Here is a 24,080-nt window from a genome sequence, read left to right as displayed (position 1 = left end):
AGCGTTTCACTACGCATAATCCACATCCATTGTTGTGTGAGTACATGTACCAATCAGGTACACTGTTGCACCCGAACTTGGAGTATATATAGCCAGTATTGCAGAGCTTCAAAGTGTGACAATGACAAGAGCTCAACATTAACATATTTTACCATGCTTGAGTATATGATTCGGTTCTAATTAATTTACACCACTCATGCTATTCTTTTTCACAGGCCTGTTATCTGAAATTTCCAATTACACATGTTATTATTAGTGGCTGCAGTGTTTGTGGTTCTGAAAATTGAAAAGGCTGTCGCTACCAATGTTACTAGTAACATTGGTCACGACCCTTTCGACTTGTGGCGTCCTCTCACGAATTCTACAACAACCATATTGTCCCGCACATGGCCTCCGAAGCGCGGATGGGTGATCTCGGAGGCCATGTTCCGCGCCGTTTCATCCCTTCTCATTAAGAAAACAGCATGGACACAGGACGCGAAAGAGGTACACAGCTAGGGCTCTAGCTGTGTTGTGAGCCTGCTTTTAAGTCCTGTGTCCGCGCTTTTTTCTCACCGTGACCTCGCCTCGCTCCCACTGCGAAAAAGGTAGTCTACAGCAGCACGTCACCACCCCTTAAATTAACGTCATACTATGAAAAAAAAAAAAATATCAATGCCACTGCGTTTGTTACATAGGTGGTGCGATCTGGGACTGCAAAGCACTAAAGCGGTCAAGAGAAACCACATAATTCTCACCGCCAAGAATATTAGACGCAGTGTCTAAAAGGTATACGTTTAGCGCATAAGTCATTATACAGCCGTTTTTTGTCGCACTTTGATAAACTGCAATCTGTGCAGCTGATTAGAATCTCGTATTTTCCTGACAGCGTGTAGAGCCGCCAGTGTGCTAGCAGACGACCCATATATGCCACAGCGCGCGGCGCGCGTCTCAGCATATCGCATGGTGCAGTCATATATCGCCTTGTCGCCTATTAGTTATTCCAGATGCAGTGCAGGTGGCATTTCATGTGAGAACACGCAGGAACACGCCGCAAAGGAGAGTAGAGGCGCTAGATTATAGATGCCACGCTGTGTTGTACGGAGCTGCGTGAATAAAATGAAATGGCTCGCCCGCGCGTGAGGTGAAAATCGCAACTGGGCTAACTGGTTTAAGGAACAATTTCCCAGTTGATTCCAGTTGGATACCAGTTGGATGCAACTGGAATTCAGCTGGGAGCCAACTGGAAACAACTGGAATCAACTGGGAAATTGTTCCTTAAACCACTTTGACCAGTTACGAATTTCGCCTGGAAATTTTTATCGAGTACTTACTGCTTTCAGTGATCCGTTGGAAATACGTTGCATGAAGTCAAGGTCACCACGTTACTTACTTCAATCGCATGTGTGATTAGCCCTGCGCTGCGCAACGTACCATATTAGAGCGAAAAGTGCGTTAGGTACCAGGCTCCTTTCGTCACCCTAAAATCACAACTGCGGCAGGCTACAAGGCGAATCAACTTGCAGACTGCGCATGAGGCGAAGGTGAATTTCTCTTTCGGTGCTTCAGTGCAATCAGTGACTAGTACCAAGAGTTATTTATCGCATAAACGATGTCAACTTACGCGGTGAATAGGGCGAACCATGCAGTGAGTTGAGCAATTTGGAACCAGAAGAAGCTAGCAGACGATTTTCCCATGACTCTCTGCGTTGACTGCGGAAACGCACCTCACCCATTGCTTCTTTATCCAAAATGGAACAAAGTATATTATCGTATTTAGGATACCTGCAGTACGCATCAACTCAGAACTTAGATGATTAATATGCTCAGTCTAAGTTAGGACCTCCTGGAACCACATTCCAAGGAATTTTTGCAAGAATTAGTGGTCCGTCTGCGGATTCTGCAAAGCAGACGAACTGCAAAAGCGAAACTTCCTCTTCTGGCCCCGTTTGGCCGTGTTGGAAACATGTGCTGGCAACGTCGGTTGTTAATGGCCGGTCCGGAGGATGTTGTTGTGTAGCGGTAGTCGTCTGTATCTGTAGCACGCTTTAGGAGAGGAACGAAAAAAGTACAAACGCGACACTTGTTCTTACTGCACTGGTGTTGAAACTAAAACGCATTGGTGTTTTAAATGAAAATGTGATCGAAAAACTGAAGAGCACTGACGAGCGTATCAACTGTCAAAAGCAAATCACGCGTATGTATCTGCTACATAGGGGCAATCTGAGAGCAGAGTTCTTGACGGAAGCTCTGTACGTGTACCCTTGCTGGTTTTGTGTTGGTCTAAGCTGGAACCGTTCTAGACGTAATCAGATATATATATATGCGAGTTCCTGCTGTGGTTACATTTTTACATCGCTTGAACAAGCAGGGGTGCCGCTCATTGACGGTATACAAACTTCGGCGTTAATTTTTTTAGGCGCTTACGTTTTATTAGCCCGGTGTTCAGCGAGTCCTCGCATTATGTATACCGTATATACATTTATGCTTTTACGGTGAAGCGTAGTGACACGCTATAACGCGTAACTGCACAGTTTAAAAAGCCTCTTGTGTCGATGTAACGCCTGTCAAAGCCGGGCGTTAACATTTATGGTTCGAAAAAATGGGCGTTATTCTCCCCGTGTTTTCTTAGTTCTTCGATGAAGTCCTGGTTTTTGGTGTGAGTCATCATGATCGCCAAACAAGCATCTAGACAGCCACTGAAAGAAAAGTTTGTCCAGATTTACGAAGGATTCTTTAAGGTAAGTGACACAGCTTGGAGTTTCAACTTGCGTCGTGTCAGCATCGTGTTAACCTGTGGTGATTGTTGCGCAGGGCGCTGACCCTTCTGCGAATAATCAGAACTTTTGGGACGAATTGTTCTTGTTAAAGGTGAGTAGGTTTGCTTGTCGCTGGTGCAGCCGAGTGACCAATTGTTTTTGCCACTAGGTCAATGTGAACTTTATTCAGCAACAGTTTGACAGCCTCTCAGGAGAGGACCTTGTCAGACTAAAAGTAAGTTGTGAAAACTAATACTGCATTTTGTGCTTACATTTGCTTGTTGGCGCTGCTAATGTATTTATTTTTTCCAGGACACAATAAATAATCTGTTTTACCACTGTGTACAAGCTCTGCGAAGTGACCATCGTATACGAGTAGTGAATGCTTTGCAGGTGAGTAGAAAAAGCAGCGACTTTCTGCGAGCTGGTACGAGCTGCTTCCTCTCCCAAATTTCAAAATTTGTTTTTCGTTCATTGAAGCAGGGGCAAGAACTTTAATCAGCTAGAATACTCAGATTTTAAATAGGCTGGAAGAAGTGAGAAGGTGTATTTAGCAGTGGCAGTGAAACATGCAAGCCATGTGTATTTGGCATGCCTTTTCTTTTTAAATAGAATGTGGAGATGATGGGGTACACTAGAGTGGGACACACTGCTGTACTCTTGTGCCTATACCTCCCCAACTTTGTTTCATTTCCACCTATTTTGCTCCTAGAAATATAGCAGCAAGGCAGATCAATGGAAATGAGCAACTTGTAATTGTGTGCATTGAAGGCACTTTTAATGCTATAGCATTAGGAGGGCCATGGAGGCGAAAAAATTGAAGGGACACTTAAGCTCCGCCTTAAGGGTATGACGCGGTAGCGTAATGGGGCGTAATTCCCATATACGCAGAAGGCCATTCTCTACTTTATATTCGTAGATCCCTTGGAGTCCTCATACCCTTCCTGCTGAAGTGGTGGAGCAGTTAAGCGATGCGCCACTGCTCTGCGATAGGCAGGTGCTCCCAGCGGTGGGCCTTGTGCAGCCCAGGCTGCTCTTCTCGAGCAGCCAGTCATTAATTTAACTGCCACCTGCCACTGCGGGCAGTTTGCTCACTATCTGGTGGGCAGGTTGGGGTGATGCTGCAGGGTCACGTGACCTAGGTGGCCCACCTGCCTCCTAGGTTGCTCTCTGGGCACTACCTGCCAGAGTCTTGGGATTTTTCGCTCACAACGCCGACACCCGATTTTCTGGACAACAAGGCCCTTAATGCTATTGTGGTAAAGCTGCTAGGTGGCAGCTGCATTGGTGTCTGTGTGAAGCCTCCACCTGTCAACCATGCTAAGTGGTATGTGGTGTTTAGGGGGATTTCCCTCTCTCCACCTGCCAACTGTCTCCGTCTCTCCCACTCCTCCACTTGTAGGGCAGAGAGGAGGCAGTTGGGGATAAGAGTTAATGGAGAATACCTGATTAATTTGCGATTCGCTGATGACATTGCCTTGCTAAGCCACTCAGGACAAGAACTGCAAAGCATGATCAATCAGTTAGACAGGCAGAGCAGAACGGTGGGTCTAAGAATTGACATGCACAAAACCAAAGTAATGTTCAACAGCCTAGCAAGGGAACAGCAGTTCGCAATTGGTAGCGAGGTGCTGGAAGTAGTAAGAGAATATGTATACTTAGGGCAGGTAGTGACCGCGAATCCGGATCATGAGAGGGAAATAACTAGAAGAATAAGAATGGGGTGGAGCGCATATGGCAGGTTCTCTCAGATCATGAATGGTAGCTTACCAATATCTCTGAAGAGAAAAGTATACAACAGCTGTATACTACCGGTACTCATCTATGGGGCAGAAACGTGGAGGCTAACAAAGAGGGTTCAGCTTAAGTTAAGAACAACGCAGCGAGCTATGGAAAGGAAAATGATAGGTGTAACGTTAAGAGATCGGAAAAGGGCGGAGTGGGTGAGGGATCAAACGCGGGTTAACGACATTCTAGTCGAAATCAAAAGGAAGAAATGGGCTTGGGCAGGGCATGTAATGCGAAGGCAAGATAACCGCTGGTCCTTAAGGGTAACGCAGTGGATTCCAAGAGAAAGCAAACGTAGCAGGGGACGGCAGGAAGGATACAGTGGCGACATCTGACAAAGTACAGGGTTAATTGGAGAGACATGGGAGAGGCCTTTGCCCTGCAGTGGGTGTAGTCAGGCTGATGATGATGATGATGATGAGGAGGAGGCAGATGCCAGACTAAGAATGACTAAAAAAAATGACAGACGGTTAGCTTCGTTAGGCCAACGGTGACATAGGTATGCTAGCATTAGTTGTGGTGCTTAAACTTGATCATTTAACTTGAGTGGGAGCCTTAGTGCTAGTGTGCTAAAATTGAGGGGGGACACTTAAGCACCGTCTCAAGAGTATGATGGGACAGCGTTAATGGGTCAGTGCCCATATATATGGAATTAGTCATTCTCTACTTTGCATTCATGGATTGCTGGGAGTCATCATACAACTCCTGGCGCAATGGTGCAGTGGCTAAGCTATGCGCCAGGGCCCTGTGACAGCAGGTGCTGGCACAGGTGGGGCTTGTGCAACCCAGGTTGCTCTTCCCGAGCAACTTCTCATGACTAATCATTAATTGAACTTGCCACAGTGGGCACTTTGCTCACAATCCGGTGGCCAGGTCGTGGTGAAGTCACAAGGTCACGAGGCATAGGTGGCCCATCTGCCTCTCAGGTGGGTGGCATCCAGCTGCCAAGCTCTTCAGGGTCACAGAGGGACCAGACAAACATCGGTGAAATCGGCGAGCAGGGGCTCTAGTGCTAGGGAACTAAAAATGACAGTGCCCAAGAAGAAAATGACCCATATAACAGCAGGCTTACTTGCAAAGCAGACAGCTTGGCAAAGAACGCTGTGTGTAAAAATGAGGCTTGCCAGAGGTATTCCTCTGTGTTGCTTGGGTAGAGCAACCTGGGTCTCGCAAGCCCCACCGGTGGCTGTGTTTGAAACAGCCACCTGCCGGTGCAGTGGTGCATCGCTTAACTGCTGCACCATTGCACAGGTAGTGGTATGAGGACTTGCCACAATCTTTCAATGTGCTTGGCGCATGATGGCCTTAGTTGCCTACGTGCCATTAAACCTAACACAACACAATCTTTCAGTGTATCATGTTTTGCATAATTAGCACAGCCGGAGTTAACAAACAACAGGAGATAATGCAATGGGAAAGGGGAGATGGCACAAATGGCATAGAATCAGAATTGGAATAGATTGGCGAGTGAAAGACGAACGCTATTGCATTTCATATGCGGCAATTGATTGCCTCTCCAGTTTTTTTAAACAGTTATTGTGATTGAGTTTGAAAAAGATTGCACGCATGTGTACCTGGCCTTTGTGATGGTAGGAGATTGCTAATACCCGCAGGTAGCCAAAAATATTGTTGTGAAATCTGTCCTGCCATTTTTGCAGCACTGCTCAGTACCTGTCCAGTTGCTTGCACTTCAGTGTGCATGCAACATTGCAGCGTAGGTTGGGCTAGTTTTCAATTCTTTGCTATTACTTTTTTTTTTTCTGTCATCCTGCAGCGACAGTTGGTGTTTTTTAAGGTGTAGGTAGCAATGTTTTTGAATATGGGAGGTGCTGGATGGTATATAAGAATGACAAGTGGCATTGAAAAGATGGTTGAAGGTGTGTTCACCTTGGATGTATTGCATTACTTCACTATGTTGAAGCCTGGCTTTGTTCCTCTGTAGTTGGAGCTAAGCATTGCCACATGAGCATTGCATGGAAACTACATGGTGTTGCGCTTTGACTTTGCTTGGAGTGAATATTTCACAACAGCAACTTATGTGGAACTTTGGTGTAAACAGCATCACCATTGCTGTTGTGATGTGTTGCACTTGAGTTCAGCTTTTGGCTAATAAGACTGTTATCCACATGGGCCTGGGGAACTGGTGATGCTGGGCATGTTAAACCTGGTACATAGAGTTTAGCATTCTGAACTGGCTTGTGGTAGGTACTGTACATCTATCACTGACCTCTCTTTGGTGGAAGGCAAAAAGACTGGGAGTTCTGTATCAGGGAAATTTTGTTTTTATGTGGCTTATTTAATGCACAAAACTTGGTGACATTCTCACTGGAAAATTTAAAGGGGGTGAGAGAGACTAAAGGAACAGTTGAGCACACTTGGCATTTTAAGTTTGATGTAGTTTTTCGCTTTCTGCTTTAGCTCTTGACTGCAACTTGGTTGTACTTGTCCTTTTGCTGGAGTTCAGTTTGCTGTCACTGCTTCCATTACTTTCTGCGTCACAAGTACTATGCTTGGAGTTTAATGATAGCTTGTTTTCTTGACAATATTGTGTAAGCACGTTTCATTCACAGTATAGATTCTTTGTTTCTGAGGTGTTTCCTCTCCACTTAGCACTGCTAGCTAGCTGGAAGCCATAGCGAGAGAACTGTAAATCGCATAAGCAGTGCAGTCATGGGATCGGATGGCTTTATGTAACCATTCAATTTTCAATTTCCATTCAATTCAATTCAATTTTCATCCATTCAGTTTCAAAGTTTCAATTTTTTTTTTCTCGTTTTCAACAGACACTGTGCGCTCTTATTCAAGGTGTCTACAAAAAGTCACACGGTGACTATGGCTTTGACATCATCAACCTCCTCATTGGGTTTGACATGGCTGAGGCAACAATGCAGGTAAGTTTGTAAAATGATCAAGAACCTATTTTTGAAGGGGCCCTGCGATGTTAATCAAGCGTGCGGCTTTTCTTTGTATGCACAGTATGGTACATCGTGATGCCTGAATGGCCAAGAAGATTGCTGAAATCATAACATTTAATATTTTAACTCTTTCCTTGGAGGGGGGGGGGGGGGGGGGGGGGGGGAATAACCTTTTTTTTGTAGGATTGAGTAGTTTTTTTTTCTTTAAAAACTTAAAGCTATGCACGAAAACAAAGTTACAAAAATGTTCTTTCTAGGCATGTAAGTTTAAACAACGAATTGTAACGAAAAAATTTATTTGCCAAAAACAAGGTTTAAGAAAAAAAGTTAAACAAAACTTGAAAAGATACGCTTGTATATAAACGAAGAAATCTTAAGAATTTTCTGGAGTATGCAAAATATTTGGCATTCTATTGGCCACTAGGTGTGAAAAAAAATTGAAGTTCTATCTTGACTTGTATTCTTGCTGTAAAAAAATAGCTGCAAACCCTATAATTGGGCACCAGAGCGCGGCTGCCTGGGTTCCAGGTAGGTTTTGGTCATCGCCGATGTCAGAACTGAATCCTGACGAAGCGGCAGTACCTTTGGACTCGCTGCTTCTCGGATCTTCGATGAAATAATTCGCAGAAGCAGCGGCGTCCCAAGATTTGCGATGTTTTAGAGAGTGCGTCGCGCATGCAGAGGCTGCTAAGCGTCTTTGATGCTGCCGCGTCTTTGGATCGCATTAAAAAAATGCCACCTTGTGGGAAAAAAGAAAATGACATTGGAAACGAAACTTCGGTTCTCTGACTACAAACCGGACGTGCAGCGTGCCTGTAGGCTACGCGGGAAGCTCCGAAGTTGAGCAGTGAAGTCGTTGTCAGCGGGCTAACGATGCTGAATGGATGTGTTAAGGAGAGAGTTAACCTCCAGAAATTCTTAGTTCTAGTCAATAGCTTCAAAATGCGGGGGTGATACAGTCGAACCCAATTGTATCGAACTCGGTTAGATCGAATTATCATTAAATTGAATAATTTCTGAGCACGGTAAAGCTACAGCTTGAATGTATAGGAAAATGTATGGCTACATCGTACAAAAATGAGCTGTCACATCCAATTGATCGAACTCAGACAACCCTGGTGAACTCAGGAAGCTGGCTTTCCCTTGGCATATCTCCGGAGGTTAGCTATATGGTGCTGGGTAGCGCGTGCAAACTAATGATGTCATAGATTTTCCATGACTCAGGTGGCAGGTATCTACCCAGGCAATGAGAATGTGTTTTTAGCGTGTTGTGCCTGTCATGCCCACATCGCACAGTTCGCATGTACAGTACATCGTGCGGCCGTCGGCAATTTCGGATAGCTTTTGCTGTCTCTGTGTGCGTGCGATGGTAGCTTCGAAATGGTAGAACCTCCCTTTTTCTATGGAACTGGAAGTTATCAAGCGAGTTGAATGAGGTTAGTAGAAATACGAAGTCAGTGCAGCGTACAAGATTCCAAGAAGCACGCGGAGCACCATTTTGAAGAACAAGGCTGACGTTAGAGCTAAAGCGGAGAAGAGACCCGGCACTCATGGTTCCTTATATTTACGCACAGCTACGTAGGAAGATGTTGAGGCACCAGTGTACAAATGGTTCCTGGATGTCTGCCTCACCATAAATTATGGCCGTACCCACCACAGCAGCGCTAGTTTCAGCAACATTTGCGTCGGTGCTTCAATACTGAGACCAGGGGATAATCCGGGCAGTGAAGATTAGTTGACGGAAATGTCTGATTGGACACCTCCTGCAGAATTTGAGGGCTGGAAGAGACCTAAATATGGACCTCTCAGGCACCCTGTCTGTGCTGAGTAGGTCGTGGGATGATGTCACAAATGAAACTATACAGAATTGCTTCCAAAATTCTGATCTCTGCTTTACTGGAGAAGACGGAGCAAATTCATTGTCGGCTGAGCTCAGTGAAGCTGTAGTGGGCCTTTATTATTTGCGGAAGCAGTTGTCTGAATTTCCTGGTGCTATTTGTGATAGGGCAGCCATAAGCCTTTTCGTCTTCGTGGACGATGTTGAGACTACAGGAGAGCCTGTGAACAAAGACATCATTGCCGGTGTTGCAGATAACCAGGACACCACTGTTACGAATTGTGATGAGGACTTGAGAGAGCCTGTGCCCACGTGCTCCATGTGCTGGGTGGGCATGGTTAGTCGATATTGTGCATCAGTAGAAGGCTGTAGTCTCAGCTGTTCAGAGTTCATTGATAACGTTGAAAAATGTGTTTTCTCCAAGGCAGTGAAGAAACATAATAAATTCATGACTACCGTATTTTCCGGTGTACAAGACGCACCCTTGTATAAGACGCACCCGCCATATATGCAGGCTGTCATTGAAATAATTGGTATATAAGACGCACCTGTGTATAAGACGCACCCCAATTTACCCAGTTATGCTAATGAAGCTTAATTAAACATGCTTATGCGACCATCGCAAAATGCACCGTACATGTGAGAAGTTCTTAAGCAACGCTAAGTGATTGTAAAAGTCAACACTCACGCCATACCCGCCCACGTTTTAGCACTAAAGAAAAAAAAAAAGCTAAAGAACTCTCTTTATGTCCATAACAATTTATTTTTACATAAAACCTTCAAAGTCTTCATCTTCGGATGCGCTATCGAAAAGGCAACGCGGCTGAAGCATTCTCTTCGCACTACGTACTTGCAAAGGGTGACTGAAAAAAAACGTCAGCTTCTCTTGGCTTGTCTTGACAATGGCGAGAAGCGCGACTGTCGCCATCTTTTGGCATTTCACATTACCTTTGCTTGAGGCCTCCGAAACGGCCGCATGTTTAAGATCCCGGAAGTGGTCAACCCCGCCGTTTCATGATAAAGTTCACCTAAAAAAGTTGCGCACGACGGTCCCCATAATGAAGTATTAACCATGTTACAACCGCGTTATTGGTAGTAATATTTTTTCGGTGAAAAAAGCTTGAACATGAACCTGAGTAATTTCTGAACTCGCCAAAAAAAACGGAAAATTCGCATATAAGACGCACCCTTGTATAGGACGCACCAGCAAGATTTTTGAAAAAAACCCTCGTCTTATACACTGGAAAATACGGTATTTTGCTCACTAATCTGCGTGCAGGAAGTGCCTATTATAGAAATACATTTTTTTTCTATCTCGGTATGTTTGTATTTTGTTAAATTTACTGCTACTTTTATATCGAACTACTCTTTATATCGAACTCTTAGGCGTTTTTTTTTCGAGTTCGATATATGCAGGTTCGACTGTATTTAGCAGCGGAAATGAGGCGACAGCTAGATTGGACGCTGCCTTTCTGATTGGGTGGGCGTCCATTTTTTACTTAGTTCCTTTATACTCGGGAAATAGATCCAAAATATAATGTCTCTGAGGGCTTTAAGCTTTTCTCATGGGGCAAAAACTGAAAAGAAGATAAGAAAAACATGCATTGAGCAGCCAGGTTGTGGGTACCATTGTATCATCATGTTTTGGGTGCACCAATAATAGAAAAGTTTTACCCCAGTACCACTTTGTCTTGTTTTATGCAGCTTTCAGTTTTGAATTTTAAATTTTAAATAATTTAAGCAGTGATACCATTCCTGATTCTATCAATATAAAACAAAGTTCTCACTTCCACATAATCCTGAACACATATTGGCCATTTTACAGCCTCCTTGTAAAGCAGCCTCCTCCTTGGTTGTTTGTGCCTTGTAATGAGTAGTTGCGGTACATTATTCCTTTGCTTGCACAACTTGACTGGCATGGGTAAGCGGCAGTTCTGCACAGTCAGCCTTACCAGAACACCTTAGTGAGTAACCTAGTGAGCACTTAACCAATTGCAGTAGAATTTATTACATTTGATTCTAGCTGTTATTTTTATTTTCTTGTCTGACATTGCCCGAATATACCATATTTAGTAGGTTCTAACGGGCGCCTTTTACCAGAAAAATCGCCTAGAAATGACATGCGCTATTGTTATCAGCATCACGTAAAGGTGACGTGGTACTTCTGGTGCATTAATATTATTGATATTGTCTACTGAAGTCTTGCATACCGAGAGGCCTCACAAGCATCTGAAGTGTCCTGTCAGCAAGGCGCCGACCTGGACTTGAGCCAACATGGAAATTTCGACTGCAAAAACGCGCTGAGTTAAAAAAAGGCGACCTTGCTTGCAAAGGCTTTCTGAACACAGTGGGGCAACCAGGCAGCCTGCGCCGAGCGCGCAGCCACCGTCAACGCTCCCGTCCAGGGTGCACAAGCTTCCTTGCTCTATGCGAAGCTCGCCGAGTGTACCACTGCCACCGAAGCTCCCATCGAAAGATAAACATACCATGATGTTACCGGAGCACAGTATCTTGACGTGCTGCTAATGTCTGCACTGGAGACGCCGATGAGGGCGTGAAGGAACGAGCTAAGAATAGCTAACACTTTAAATGAAGGTGATCTTGTGTACGAAGGGAAGTGGCAGTTGGGTGGCCGCACGTATGTATTTTTTTATCGAAGCATGAAAATGTGATGCGCTTTAAAATCATTGCATTTTTTTTAAAAAAAATAAAAAACGGCTGCGTGTTACACTCAAGGGCGGGTTAAAATTGAGTAAATACAGTGAACCTTTGAATTTTGTGCCCCGTTGTCTCGTGTACAAGTTGCTAGCAGTGATCATGTGTTACGGGCGTAGTGTTTACCTTTCTGCTACTACTCAGAAACATCCAGGCATCCTGTTTCAGTCCGTATTTAAACACAAGAGTACTGCCACTTGGCTGCTCTACCCATTTGAACAATGTCCTGAGCAGTATGCTTGTTATCTTGGGCCTTGTAAAGGGGCTACATGATACCGTTTAATGAAAGTTCTAAGATGTGTTGAATGTGAAGCGGCAGCACTTGTGGAATAGCCTAGAGCAAGAATTTTTTCATATGCCGTTTATGTTGATGTAGTTATAAAACTTGTTTTCATGGTTACAGAACAAATGGTTAGAAACATAGAGGAAAAGGTCCTGTAGTTACAATTTTAATTGGACCTTATTTTAAAAATGCAAACGGAACTAAGTAAAACCAGTTGTGCGCAAAGAGCAAATGTTCAGATTGTTGGAACATCAGATAAACAGATTACATATAAAGAGATAAATCATAGTGTAAACAATTTCCCTCGTAACCTGGCCTCTGCCTTTTTCTCTTGGCTGATGCTAGGGTGCTTGCTTTGTGAGATGTTTGTGGTGGTCCACCTGTGGCTGTACTTTGTTTCCTTTCTTTTGATTGCTTGTGTGGGCTGATTACTTCCGATCTAGGTGCACTGTTCATAGCGTTTTGCTTAGCTTGTTTTCTCTGCTTGTTTCCATTGCCATCTTCCATTTGTATTGTTGCAGGAATTTCACTAGTAATTGCTGTCTGTCTGCTGTGGCAAGATAAAAGTAGAGATGGCATCTTAGAACTAGGAATGAAAGTTGTGTTTGAAACAAGCATGCAAAATGGAAAGCAACTTTTGGAGGAAGGCTTTAGGTCTTCAGCCATGCATAAGCCATTTGTATTTAACTCATATGTTAATTAGCACATATTTTAGTGATCTTACAGTTGTATTTACTTTGTAAAAGTGTTCGTGGTAGCAGTTAAAGGCAGTGTGGTCCTACCTATTTTAAATTTGTGAGGGAATGTTAAGTGACAATGCAGATGTGCATGTTAGTTTTCATTGTAGGGTTCTGAAAAATTTTGGTGCTTTGTGAAGTCATGGCGTGGTTTTTATTTTATTAGCCCCTTTGGTTTTGCATCCTTCAGCTTCTGTCATTCTTGTTTCCTTGTAGGAGCTGATTGAATTGATCCGTGGCTTTCTTGAAGGCGAATACAGTCATAGCCTTAAATCGTTAGTTCTCCGGTTTCTGCTTGTTCTGGTTACGGTAAGTTAATACTAAGTTGTTTTCTTCTGACTTTGTGCTACTTGTTCCATTCACAGTGCTGTCATTTAAAAGAAGTACAAATGAATAATCAGTGAGGCAAAACAATGTACAAAAATTTGTTGTTGATGAAGAACTTGCCTTGGAGTTTTCCTGAATCTTAGCTTTATTTTCTTAAGGATGAATTAGGGTTGCTGGTTCATGTGTGCACAAAGATATTGAAACCTCATATACAATGTGGATGATGGTGGTGATCAATTTTATGGTGCAATGGGATCTGTGGCCTAAGAATGTCATGGCACAAGGAGTTTTCGTCTGCTGAAGGTGGGGTCAGACACCAATTTCCCAAGCATTTCACCCTGAATAAGCCGAGCCCCAGACCAGGGGAAAGCTTGTACCCATTGTACCACCAGTGGGTACCCGGTAGCACTGGGGATCAAACCCCACACCTCCCGCATGCGAGGCGGATGCTGAGACTACTATATAATATATGTATATAATATATGTAAACGTGCGTGCGCGCGCGCTTGTGTGCGTGCATGTGTGTGTGTGCGTGTGTGTGTTTAGAATGAAGGGGTCAGAGGAAAATTAAGGTCATTTACTGGCTTAAGTTTTCAATGGAATTGCATAATCAGGCCTAGGGGCTGGCCTGATCTCGGTGACGAGAATCGACAACGCACTCCTTTACCAGAACAGGATTCGGCCACTCTGGTGTAGTACTTGGCCACAACCTCCTATATGAATACACCAATTAACCCTCGGCCCTCAGTCCCAGTGGCTGTGGAGCAACTAACCAAAAAGGTGGTCAGACCTATAACGCAATGGAGGGTGCCAAGAATCTCTGGATCCAGAAGGGCGCCATTGGAAACTGAACCTGGCATTGTTCAATGCTAGAACCTTATCCAGTGAGACTAGTCTAACAGTGCTGTGCGAGTAACTAGCGAGTGTTCAATGGGATGTCATAGGACTTAGTGAGGTGAGGAGGATATGATGAGGTGTATACAGTACTAAAGGGCGGACATGCACTATGCTATTGTGGATTAGCGGACAGACGGGAACTAGGTGTGGGATTCCTTGTCAATCAGGATGAAGCTGGCAACATAGAGGAATTCTAAATTATTAATGAGAGGGTGACAGTTATCATAATTAAGCTTAATAAGAGGTACAAACTGAAGTTGGTCAGGCTTACGTGCCTACATCCAGCCGTGATGAACAGACTGTTTAAAGCGTATATGAAGACATGGAATAGGCAGTAAGCAAAATAAAAACACAATACACTGTACTGATGGGCGACTTCAGTGCCAAGATAGGCAAGAAGCAGGCTGGAGGTCAGGCAATGGGCGACTATGGCATAGGCTCTAGGTATAGCAGAGGGGAGTTCAGAGAGAAATAATTTATGGATCATGAATACATTCTTTCGCAAACCAGAGAACAGAAAATGGACCTGGAAGAGCCCCAATGATGGGACTAAAAATGAAATAGACTTCATACTCTGTGTTCACCATGGCATCGTGAAGGATGTGGAGGTCCTTGGAGAAAAGTGCATTGTAGTGACCACAGGGTGGTAAGGTCTTGAATTAGCCTAGACTTGAAGAGGGAACGGAAGAAACTAGTGAGGCGGAAGCCCATTAACAAGGTAGCTGTAAGAGGGAAAGTAGAGGAATTCAGGATCTCGCTACAGAACAGATATTCGGCTTTAACTGAGGACGATGACCATTATGTTCAAGCAGTGAATGATAATCTCACAGCTATCATGATGGAGTGCACAGTAGGAGCTTGCAGTAGTATGACTAGACAGGACACCAGCTAGCTCTCTAACTGCAGCGGTGGCCCAGTGGTCTGAGCATCCGCCTCGCATGTGGGAGGTGCGGGGTTCGATCCCCAGTGCCGCTGGGTACCCACCGGTGATACAGTGGGTGCAAGCTTCCCCTGGCTCATTTAGGGTGAAATGCTTGAGAAATCGTTCTTTGACCCCACCTTGAGTAGAAGAAAACACATTGTGCCACGGGTCTCTTTGGCCACAGATGCCCTTGCACCATAAAAATCAATCATGATGAGCGAGCTCTCTCAGGAGACGAAAGATTTGATTAAGAAACGCGAAAGCGCGAAAGCCTGTAACTCCCATAGAGGGAGAGAGAGAACTGGTAATGCTATCAAAGCTAATCATTAAGCACTAGGTAAATGACATACGGGGAAGTATAATATGGATAGAATTGAGCTTTCTTTGAAGAATGGAAGTAGCCTAAAAGCGGTGAAGAGCAAACTAGGCATAGGAAAAAATCAGATGTATGCGTTAAGAGACAAAAGAGGGCAATGTTGTTAGCGATATAGATACAATGTTTAAAGTGGCCGACAAGTTTTACGCCAATCTATGCAATAGCCAATCTAGTTAGGATGTAAGCTAGAGAGGCAGTAGCACGTAGCAATTGGACATCCTGCCATTAGCAAAAGAGGAAGTAAAGAAAGCCTTAAGAGCAATTCAAAGGAGAAGAGTTAATGGAAAATACATTAGTAATTTGCGATTTGCTGATGATGTTATCTTGCTAAGTCACTCAGGGTATGAATTGCAAAAGCACGACCAAGAACTTAAACAGTCAGAGCAGGACGAGGTGTCTAAGAATTCATATCCAGAAAACAAAAGTAAGGTTCGACAATTTTGAAAGGGAACAGCGGCTTACAGTTGTCAGCGAGGCACTGGAAGTGGTAAGGGAATATGTCTGCTTAGGGCAAGTAGTGACTGTAGATCCGGATCGCGACAGTGAAGTAACTGGAAGAATAAAAATGGGGTGGAGCACATCTGGCAGGTTCTGTCTGATCATGGATGGCAGTTGACCACTATTCATCAAGAGAAACGTATTTAACAGCTAGTATATCTTGCTGGCACTCACCTATGGGGCTGAAACAGGTAGGCTGATGAAAAGGGTTCAACTTAAATTGTGGACAACACGGCGAGCTACGGAAAGGAAAATGATAGGTGTAACGTTAAGAGACGGGAAGAGGGCAGAGTGGGTGAGGGAACATGTGCGGGTGGCAGTGCAGTGATCTGAGAATATCAGGAATAAAGGGTAGCTACAGATTTCCAGTGCAGTGATTGCATTGTTCTCTTTGCTTCCTTGCAGGCTACTGAAAATGTCAGCAATAACACGCTTCTGGAATACGTCATGATGAACTGTGTCTTTGAAGCCATCTTACAGGTGTGGGCAGTGTTGCTCATTCTCGTGTGTACAGTCTGATATACCACCTTTTTGCTTTTATTTGATATATCTTCTTGTTACAGCTGCTTGCTGACAAGCACTCTCGAGCGCACTGTGGCTATGATGCTGTTCTAGTTTTGACAATTCTTGTAAGCTACCGGAAGTATGAGGTTAGTGCTTTGATGTTGCTTTGTTTTTATGACGCTGCCATTGATTGGCATAACAAGAAGCATTACACAATGCTCTTCATAGGCCTGCCGCATTGCAAAGTGTCTGTGTAGCAAATAAGTACAATGCTTCACAGAGCGCAGTCGGTATTTAAGTACATGATGAAAACAAGTGAGTGAAACTAAGGTTATGTTTAACCCTTTGAAGGTTTTTGCCGTATATGTACGGCGGCGGTTTTCTGTCCCGCAAGGTCTTTGCCGTACGGGTACGGTTTCGATCTTCCGTTTGAAATTTTGCCCCAAAAGAACATTGCGTGCTCGCTGGGGGGTGCTGCCACCTCTTAGGACTTACAAGAAGTGTTTGAATTTTGTGCTGCCTTCTTACGGAGATAAGCAGAACTTATGTCTAGCTTTAGCGCGGCGGCACTGACCAGGCACAGACTGCGGCAACACCCCTTTTGTAGTTTTGGTTTCGCCGCGTGATCGCAACGGAGTTGCGCGAAATTTGAGTTTTCTTTTTGTCAGCACTATCTTGCAGGGGCTGCCGAAGTTGATTTCTATCTTTATTGGCGCTGCTCTTAGCTTGCTTATCACCGTTGCTCGCGAGGTATTCTCGCCCTCTGTGGCAACGCGCCTACGCGGTTTCGATTCCGCCTTGGGATCGCAACGGAGTCGCGCGAAACGTGTTTTCTCTTTGTGGGCACTGTTTTGCAGAGGCGGCGAAAGTTGATTTCTATCTTTATTGGCGCTGCTCTTAGCTTGCTTATCACCGTTGCTATTCTATTCTATTGAACATTTTCCAGTTGTGAGTGATGCTGTCACCAAAGTACTGTTCCTAATTTTTTTTTTACTATTTATTCTCGATTATACACATTTTGTAGATTCAAGATCCGCAATAAAGTAATTTGACCACCTGGGAAAGTTTTCTTCCAAATAATTCGACCCTCAAAGGGTTAAGGGCACTGTTGAAGGGACAGTCTACTGTCAGAGTCTAGTATACAAATATTTACATATTCTTGTAGGTCTTGTTCCATGATGGCAATAAGGGGGGCAGAACTTGTAGTTTTGGAAGTTATATTTTAAATTGGTAAAGAAAGTCAGCCCACATCTAGCGGTGCCGCCGTGCTACGTTCAAATTTGCTGTATCAATTGGGCAAGGAGGCTTTGATTGACGCAAAGAAATTATGGCCAATAAAAAGCAATAGTCTGTCTCTTTAAGTGAATGTGGATGTCAGAACAATTGACTTTGACATATGGCACAAGAACTTTGTAACTGTTTGCTTATATGAAGTGACTGCTTCCTTGCAGGCTGCTAACCCGTACATTGTGAAGCTTTCCATTGTTGATAATGAGTTGGCATTGAATGTAAGTATGGCAGTTGCTTGTGAAGGTAATCTAGAACATTTGAGACATTGTTTACTGATATACTCTCTTCCAAGGCCCTCTTATAAAATCAGCTACAGAACATGCAGTTTCGCCTGCTCTTGGAAACTTCAGAGGCTGTTTTAATATCTGTTCTTTTTCTAGCCACTGTTAGAAGAGATGGGCCAGCCCTTAGTGACACTGTGATGTGTTTGGCAGCTCATTACTTATTGTTGTGGTGCATTGTTGTCAAGCTTCTTGACACCGTCAAGATTTGTGCAGTGAATGTAGACCAGGTAAAACAAATGCTTTAGCTTTGCCCAAATATTCGAGAACCAGCCTGACTTGAGAAGCCTTGTGGTTTTTTTATGGTTGGGAATTTTTAGTGCTTTTTGAGCACAAAACACCGTTTTGTTTCAGGGGTATGGCATGGTTGTGTCCACTGCTTTAGCTGAATTCAACAGGTGAGTTAAGTTTTTATCAGATTTTACTGGTTGGTTTACAAGTTAAGTGCCAGAGGACAGAGATTACTATTCTGCATGCAAATTTTTGCTCTTCTATTTTGAAAACTTGAAACTCCAACTTATTGTGCTGCTGTATGGCTGACATTTGATGAGAAGGTTATGAACTCTATGTGTTGTGTAGGCTTCTGCGCATTAATTGTTGGGATTTTGTTCTATTAAGGTCTGCTTTCTGCCTTTTAGTAAACTGTACTACCTGAAATGGGCGCTTAGTTGGAGTATACTCAGAGGTCACAAATTTACATTTCAGGCAGTTTGTACAAGAACAAGCTGAACCTCAAGCTGGTCTCTTGTCTACTGTAACCAACCTCGTAAGTTAATAATAGTGTGATTATGTAAAACTCTGATGGTTTGTTCTTAGTGGTGTGTCCATTGGAAACAAAGGAATTACAACATAGAGGACAGCCCATGGCACACCCAACTTGTTTGTGAATTTATTTCATTTTGCTATTTTTTTTCCTTATAATAGATATCACTATATCTACTGGCTATGTGTGTGTGGTATAAATATTGTTTGAAAACCTTTTTTTTTCTGATGCATGAGCTGTGAGACGTTTATTTATTTGCATTCTTATTTTTGCTCACATAGGTTGGCACGATGTTTCTTGCTGATGAAGGGGCACCTATGAAAGACTCTGGAAGGTTTGTTAACTCTAGACCTTGCTAGACTACTGAATTTCATGCTAATATTTTGCCTCTGTAAAAATTGGATATTGAGTGTAGTGGACTGTGCTATTACATAGGCTGAGCAGAATACAAGACTTGGCAGGTATGATGGTTGTGAAGTACTGCAGTTGCCACTGGTAGCTGTTATGTGTCATCACTTGCTGTCGTCTTGTGTTTCCCTCTCTATTGTAGCGTCGAATCTCATCTGCCACTAAGTTGCCAAGGCCATTATGGCTCTGTTTACAACTTGGAAGGGTGAGGCAAACAAGGCTGCTTTTTGGAGGTGGTTAGAACTGCAAATAGAGGAGTAAGAATTGGGTGAATCATTGTTCAGCTTAATAGATGACGAATGAGCATCGTTCGAAGGTTGAAGGCTGCTTTTTGAAGTCGGAACTACAAATAGATGAGCAAGTATTAGATGAATTATATTTCACCTTAGTATATGAAGAAAAACAATCATTCTTTCAAGGTTAAGGCAAACAAAGCTTCTATTTGGAGGCAGGTAGAACTGCTAATATATGAGCCATTGTTCAGTTTAGTAGACTAAGAAAAAGCATTGTCATTATGAGAAAGCTTTTTTGAGGCAGTTAAAACTGCAAATAGATGAGCAACAATTAGATGAACTGTTGTTCATCTTTGTAGATGAAGAGGAACAATCATTGGTTTTTATAGTGTACCATGAGTACAGTCTTGGGAAGAATGGCTTATTATAACACAAAGCTGAATTTAGCTGTCAGAAGTTTACTTAGTGGTGTGTGCTACTTCCAAGGAGGAGTATACGTTTCTGTGAATGCTTTTATATTGAAAACTGTTATTTGAGATATAATAGAACATAATAAATGTGTGCGCAATAACCATGAAATCGCTTTGTGAAATTGTTGGCAAGACTACACTATTTATGTTTATTCATTTTTGTAAACACGGGTAAAAAATGTTTAGATATGAGTAATGAAAAGTGTAGTAAAATTATGTATGCAGTAGGCAAATATGAAGATTTTACGTGCGAATTGATTTTTTATTTGACACATGTTTGGTTGAGAAATTTTATATTTTGTAGTTGTATACTGTATTTACAGGAATGTAACGCAAGTTTTTATTCTGCCTTCACTGATTTCAGAACACATCTCTTATTATATTCGGAACAAAGTTACAAATATAATGCGTTTTTTTTCTCACTGCTTCTCAAGATAGCTACAGCGGTTTCCCCACCAGACTTGCAAGCTTGTAGGAGAAGCCAACTTTTCGACGGCCTTGAGGCTCAGAAGGGTAGCGGATCGGGCTAGTTGGTGCACTGAGGCTGCGCTGAGTGCACAGGCAAAAGGGAGGGTGGCTACGAACGTGAAAAGCGTGCAGTGTAGGCTGTGGAGAAAGAGGTGGCACGAAAAGAGTTGAGGGTAGTAGGGGAAGGAGAAAGAAGGGCAAATGGGCACAGGACTGGGCAGCATTAAACATGAAGCGATGCTGGCACTGCAGCGACTATGGCCGCTGCTGCGTGGGAGACTGTGCATTAACGCGTCGGAGGTTTCGCTGCGCTCGATGATGATGCACACAAAGTGTTGCTTGTCAAATAATACCGGCGTATCCGCTAGCTTCAGTATTTTAGCATGCCTTCCGAATTATCCGAAGGTCCGAATTAACGAATGGCCTCCAAAAAACTACCAGGAACCGTCCTCATCGTAGTAAATTAAACTGGGGCATGGTCGCCTGCTTTTCAAATTAAAACTATTCAGCAGCGACGATTTTTCTCACTTCTGTCAGACATTCTCAATTAGTCAGGAATGTCAACGCAGAACTGCTCCAAAATGGCAAAGGCCCCCGTGTGCTGCTTGCAAGCGGAGGTGTCGCGTGCGAAGAGGCTTTGCCCCACAAACTATGGGCAGTTTCGGTGTGTGGGAAGAGTAGTAGAACCACATAGGGAAGTAAACGAGAGAGACTCGTTGATGCCGGAGACTCATTCTGGTGAAAAAGTGAGACCGGCGACTCTGCAGTCAGTGTCTAAAACTGCACAGAATACACTCAGCTAGCTGCCTGATGCGTGGCCATCGCCGCTGCCTGGTTCAAAACTCTGTACAGGGAAACCGAAACTATGTGGCCACACAATTTTTTGATCACGGCCCTCCAAATCTAGTCACGCATGTGGGAGATGCGCGGGTACCTCTGTGACATTATATTTGGCCTGAAGCATTACGAAGCATACATTTGGACTATCACACACTGTGCTGTTCATACTGCGACATAACCTCTGGTCAGGAGTTTGTGAATATTAACTGTTGTATTTCCAGGTGCATCCAAATTAACAAGTTTGGCACCACAGACTTACATTGGCATTGGCCGGGACTGCATTGGCAGTTTGCATCAGCTTTCTGAATTAATGGGGGTCGATTTGTCAAGGTTTTACTGTAATTGTAATAATATTTTTGTTTTTCATTTTCGTGAGGTCTCAAAACTTCCCCCTCATGTTATATTCATGGTTGCGTTGTATACGTGTAAATACGATATATTCTTTATGGTCAAGCAGTTTGAGTGCAGCATAGTTACTCTGCTTGAAGACTTCCTATTTGGATCTCCAGATTTGCATTGCAGTTCTCTTTTTAGTTTCCATAATAGTTGTTTCCCCTCTTACATTAGTATATGATCAGTCACATTCCATATTACAGTTGTGAACATAGGTTACAGGGTGCAGCTCTGCGGAAAAAAGTCAGTTTCTGTGGGGTTGTACAATCTAGGTCAGTGAAAAGCATTGAAGCACAAATGGACATATATACTCCATCCTCTAGAAGGTTACCAGTGACTGACTAGTGAAGCAATGTGGAAATAAATTTTTTTCTGCGAATCCTCATCCTGCAAACTTGTCCATGATTGCACATATGCAGTCCCTTCACTGCATTACTTTTGTCATGATGATAATGATATGGTGACCTGTCACTTGTTAATTTATACTCTGCTGAGCAGAATGCGCTTCTGTTCACTTTTACGTGCAAGTGACATTGCGTGTATTGGGGCCTTAATTGAATATGCTTATTTGTGCTCACATTTGTCATTCGTCCTCGGTGAGTTTTAAAATCGTCAAAAAGATTCAGTGATCTATTCATTTATCCAAAGCTGTCACTAGCACAGTCCTTAGCTGTCACCATCATTCCTCATAGCCTGAGTCACTTTGGGGCGTTAAACTCCATAAAACTATACCAAACCAAAAGCACAGGTTCAGGGATGATTACAACCAAATGAGGTAGAAGGCGGCTGCATTGGATTTCTTGTTTAAACATTGTGGATAGCTTGGTTGTAGGCTGCTACATTGGACTTCTTGTTCAAACTTTGTGGAAAGCTTGGTGCACTGTGTTTTATGTACGATTCACTATTCAAGATGTAGTAAAATCTGCTGTGCCTTTTTAATCTTCTTAGAACCTGTTCTTTAAGTGATTTACCTCCTGCCTGATTTCTTTTATATATACTAGCTAGCTGTAGCTTATTATATGAGTTAATGTTGGTTAACAGCTGTATCCTACCGGTACTCACCTATGGGGCAGAAACGTGGAGGATAACAAAGAGGGTTCAGCTTAAGTTAAGAACAACGCAGCGAGCTATGGAAAGGAAAATGATAGGTGCAACGTTAAGAGAGGAAGAGGGCAGAGTGGGTGAGGGAACAAGCGCGGGTTAATGACATCCTAGTTGAAATCAAGAGGAAGAAGTGGGCTTGGGCAGGGCATGTAATGCGAAGGCAAGATAACCGCTGGTCCTTAAGGGTAACAGAGTGGATTCCAAGAGAAAGCAAACGTAGCAGGGGACGGCAGAAAGTTAGGTGGGCGGATGAGATTGAGAAGTTTGCGGGGATACAGTGGCGGCAACTAGCAAAGGACAGGGTTAATTGGAGAGACATGGGAGAGGCCTTTGCCCTGCAGTGGGTGTAGTCAGGCTGATGATGATGATGATGATGATGTCTGGGTCATAGCATAAGCTGTGTTGCTCATTGAAATGCACATTTTTTTTTCTCATGCAGGAGTGACGATGCTGTTCTTCTTGCTCTGTACGAGGCTGTCCACTTAAACAGGAACTTCATAACTATCCTGACAAATGTGAGGCACTGTGCTTGGCACGTTTATCTTGGTCAGACTCATTAGTGTTTGGTGCCTCTGGCCTGCGTGTGACTCTCCAACTGTCCTTGCTGCTCTGTTCAGTCACAGACAGAGTCCTGTGCAACTGCGTCTGCCCCAACCAGTGCTGCAGCCTCTCCAACAGAACACTCGCCCCATGGTATGCCACTTGCCTGCTCGGGCTTTTTAAAGAAAGTAGCGTGCACCATGTAGATGATATCTACAGGCAATGAGCCATAGCATACAAGTCGTGTTATGTCTGGAATTGGGAAGTGAACAGTCTTTTTGCTATGTTATGCTTGCTTTAGTGTGAACTGTCATGCAGCAGTGACCACTAACTTTTCCTCTGTTGGCATGCAGACTTGGTACCTGTAGATGTGAATACCATGGATCAACCACCATCCAACTTACTGGTCACGTTCCTCGAGTTCTGCTCTATTGTGATGCAAAAAACAAAAGGTGGGTCTGATTCAGTGTTATTCATATGCTGTTTCCTTTGGTTAATAGAAAACATGGCTAAGTGAATTGTAGCAGCTATTCTTAAAAATAACTGATGACAAGTCTTCACTCACTGACACCCTCTTTGTTGATCATCTATGCTGACTTAAACTTAGTTGAGGACTGATTTTTTGTTGTGTTTCCAAATGATCATAATTTAGCACTGTTCAGCTATGGTCTGGGCATCTGTCATTGTGGCATTTTTTTAAAAGTCTATTGCAGAGGATGTACTCATTCAGTGTCTTTGGAATCAGTCTTGACT

General features: G+C 43.5%; 1 protein-coding gene across 2 annotated transcripts in view; it reads left to right on the top strand.

The window, feature by feature from the left end:
• The first annotated feature begins 1,970 nt into the window (after nt 1–1,970).
• LOC149349509 (armadillo-like helical domain-containing protein 3) overlaps nt 1,971–24,080 on the top strand; it is a 42,824-nt gene continuing 20,714 nt past the window's right edge. The window contains exons 1-16 of one of the 2 annotated variants that reach the window (XM_089578477.1): nt 1,971–2,176; nt 2,612–2,720; nt 2,794–2,850; nt 2,908–2,973; nt 3,051–3,131; nt 7,310–7,417; nt 13,230–13,322; nt 16,439–16,513; nt 16,597–16,683; nt 17,989–18,045; nt 18,463–18,506; nt 18,814–18,874; nt 19,153–19,205; nt 23,227–23,302; nt 23,405–23,480; nt 23,681–23,779. In XM_089578477.1, coding sequence (XP_089434603.1) covers nt 2,649–2,720; nt 2,794–2,850; nt 2,908–2,973; nt 3,051–3,131; nt 7,310–7,417; nt 13,230–13,322; nt 16,439–16,513; nt 16,597–16,683; nt 17,989–18,045; nt 18,463–18,506; nt 18,814–18,874; nt 19,153–19,205; nt 23,227–23,302; nt 23,405–23,480; nt 23,681–23,779 — 1,105 coding nt within the window. In that variant the 5' untranslated portion in view covers nt 1,971–2,176; nt 2,612–2,648. Of the gene's footprint in view, nt 2,232–2,611; nt 2,721–2,793; nt 2,851–2,907; nt 2,974–3,050; nt 3,132–7,309; nt 7,418–13,229; nt 13,323–16,438; nt 16,514–16,596; nt 16,684–17,988; nt 18,046–18,462; nt 18,507–18,813; nt 18,875–19,152; nt 19,206–23,226; nt 23,303–23,404; nt 23,481–23,680; nt 23,780–24,080 lie in introns of both variants that reach the window. The other variant, XM_089578478.1, reaches the window with a different exon arrangement.

Source organism: Amblyomma mixtum, chromosome 3, assembly GCF_055824585.1.
Source record: "Amblyomma mixtum isolate Tamu chromosome 3, ASM5582458v1, whole genome shotgun sequence".
NCBI classification, from domain to species: Eukaryota; Metazoa; Arthropoda; class Arachnida; order Ixodida; family Ixodidae; genus Amblyomma; species Amblyomma mixtum.
The sequence above is the reverse complement of the archived record's forward strand: the minus strand, read 5'-3'. Positions and strand labels throughout refer to the sequence as shown.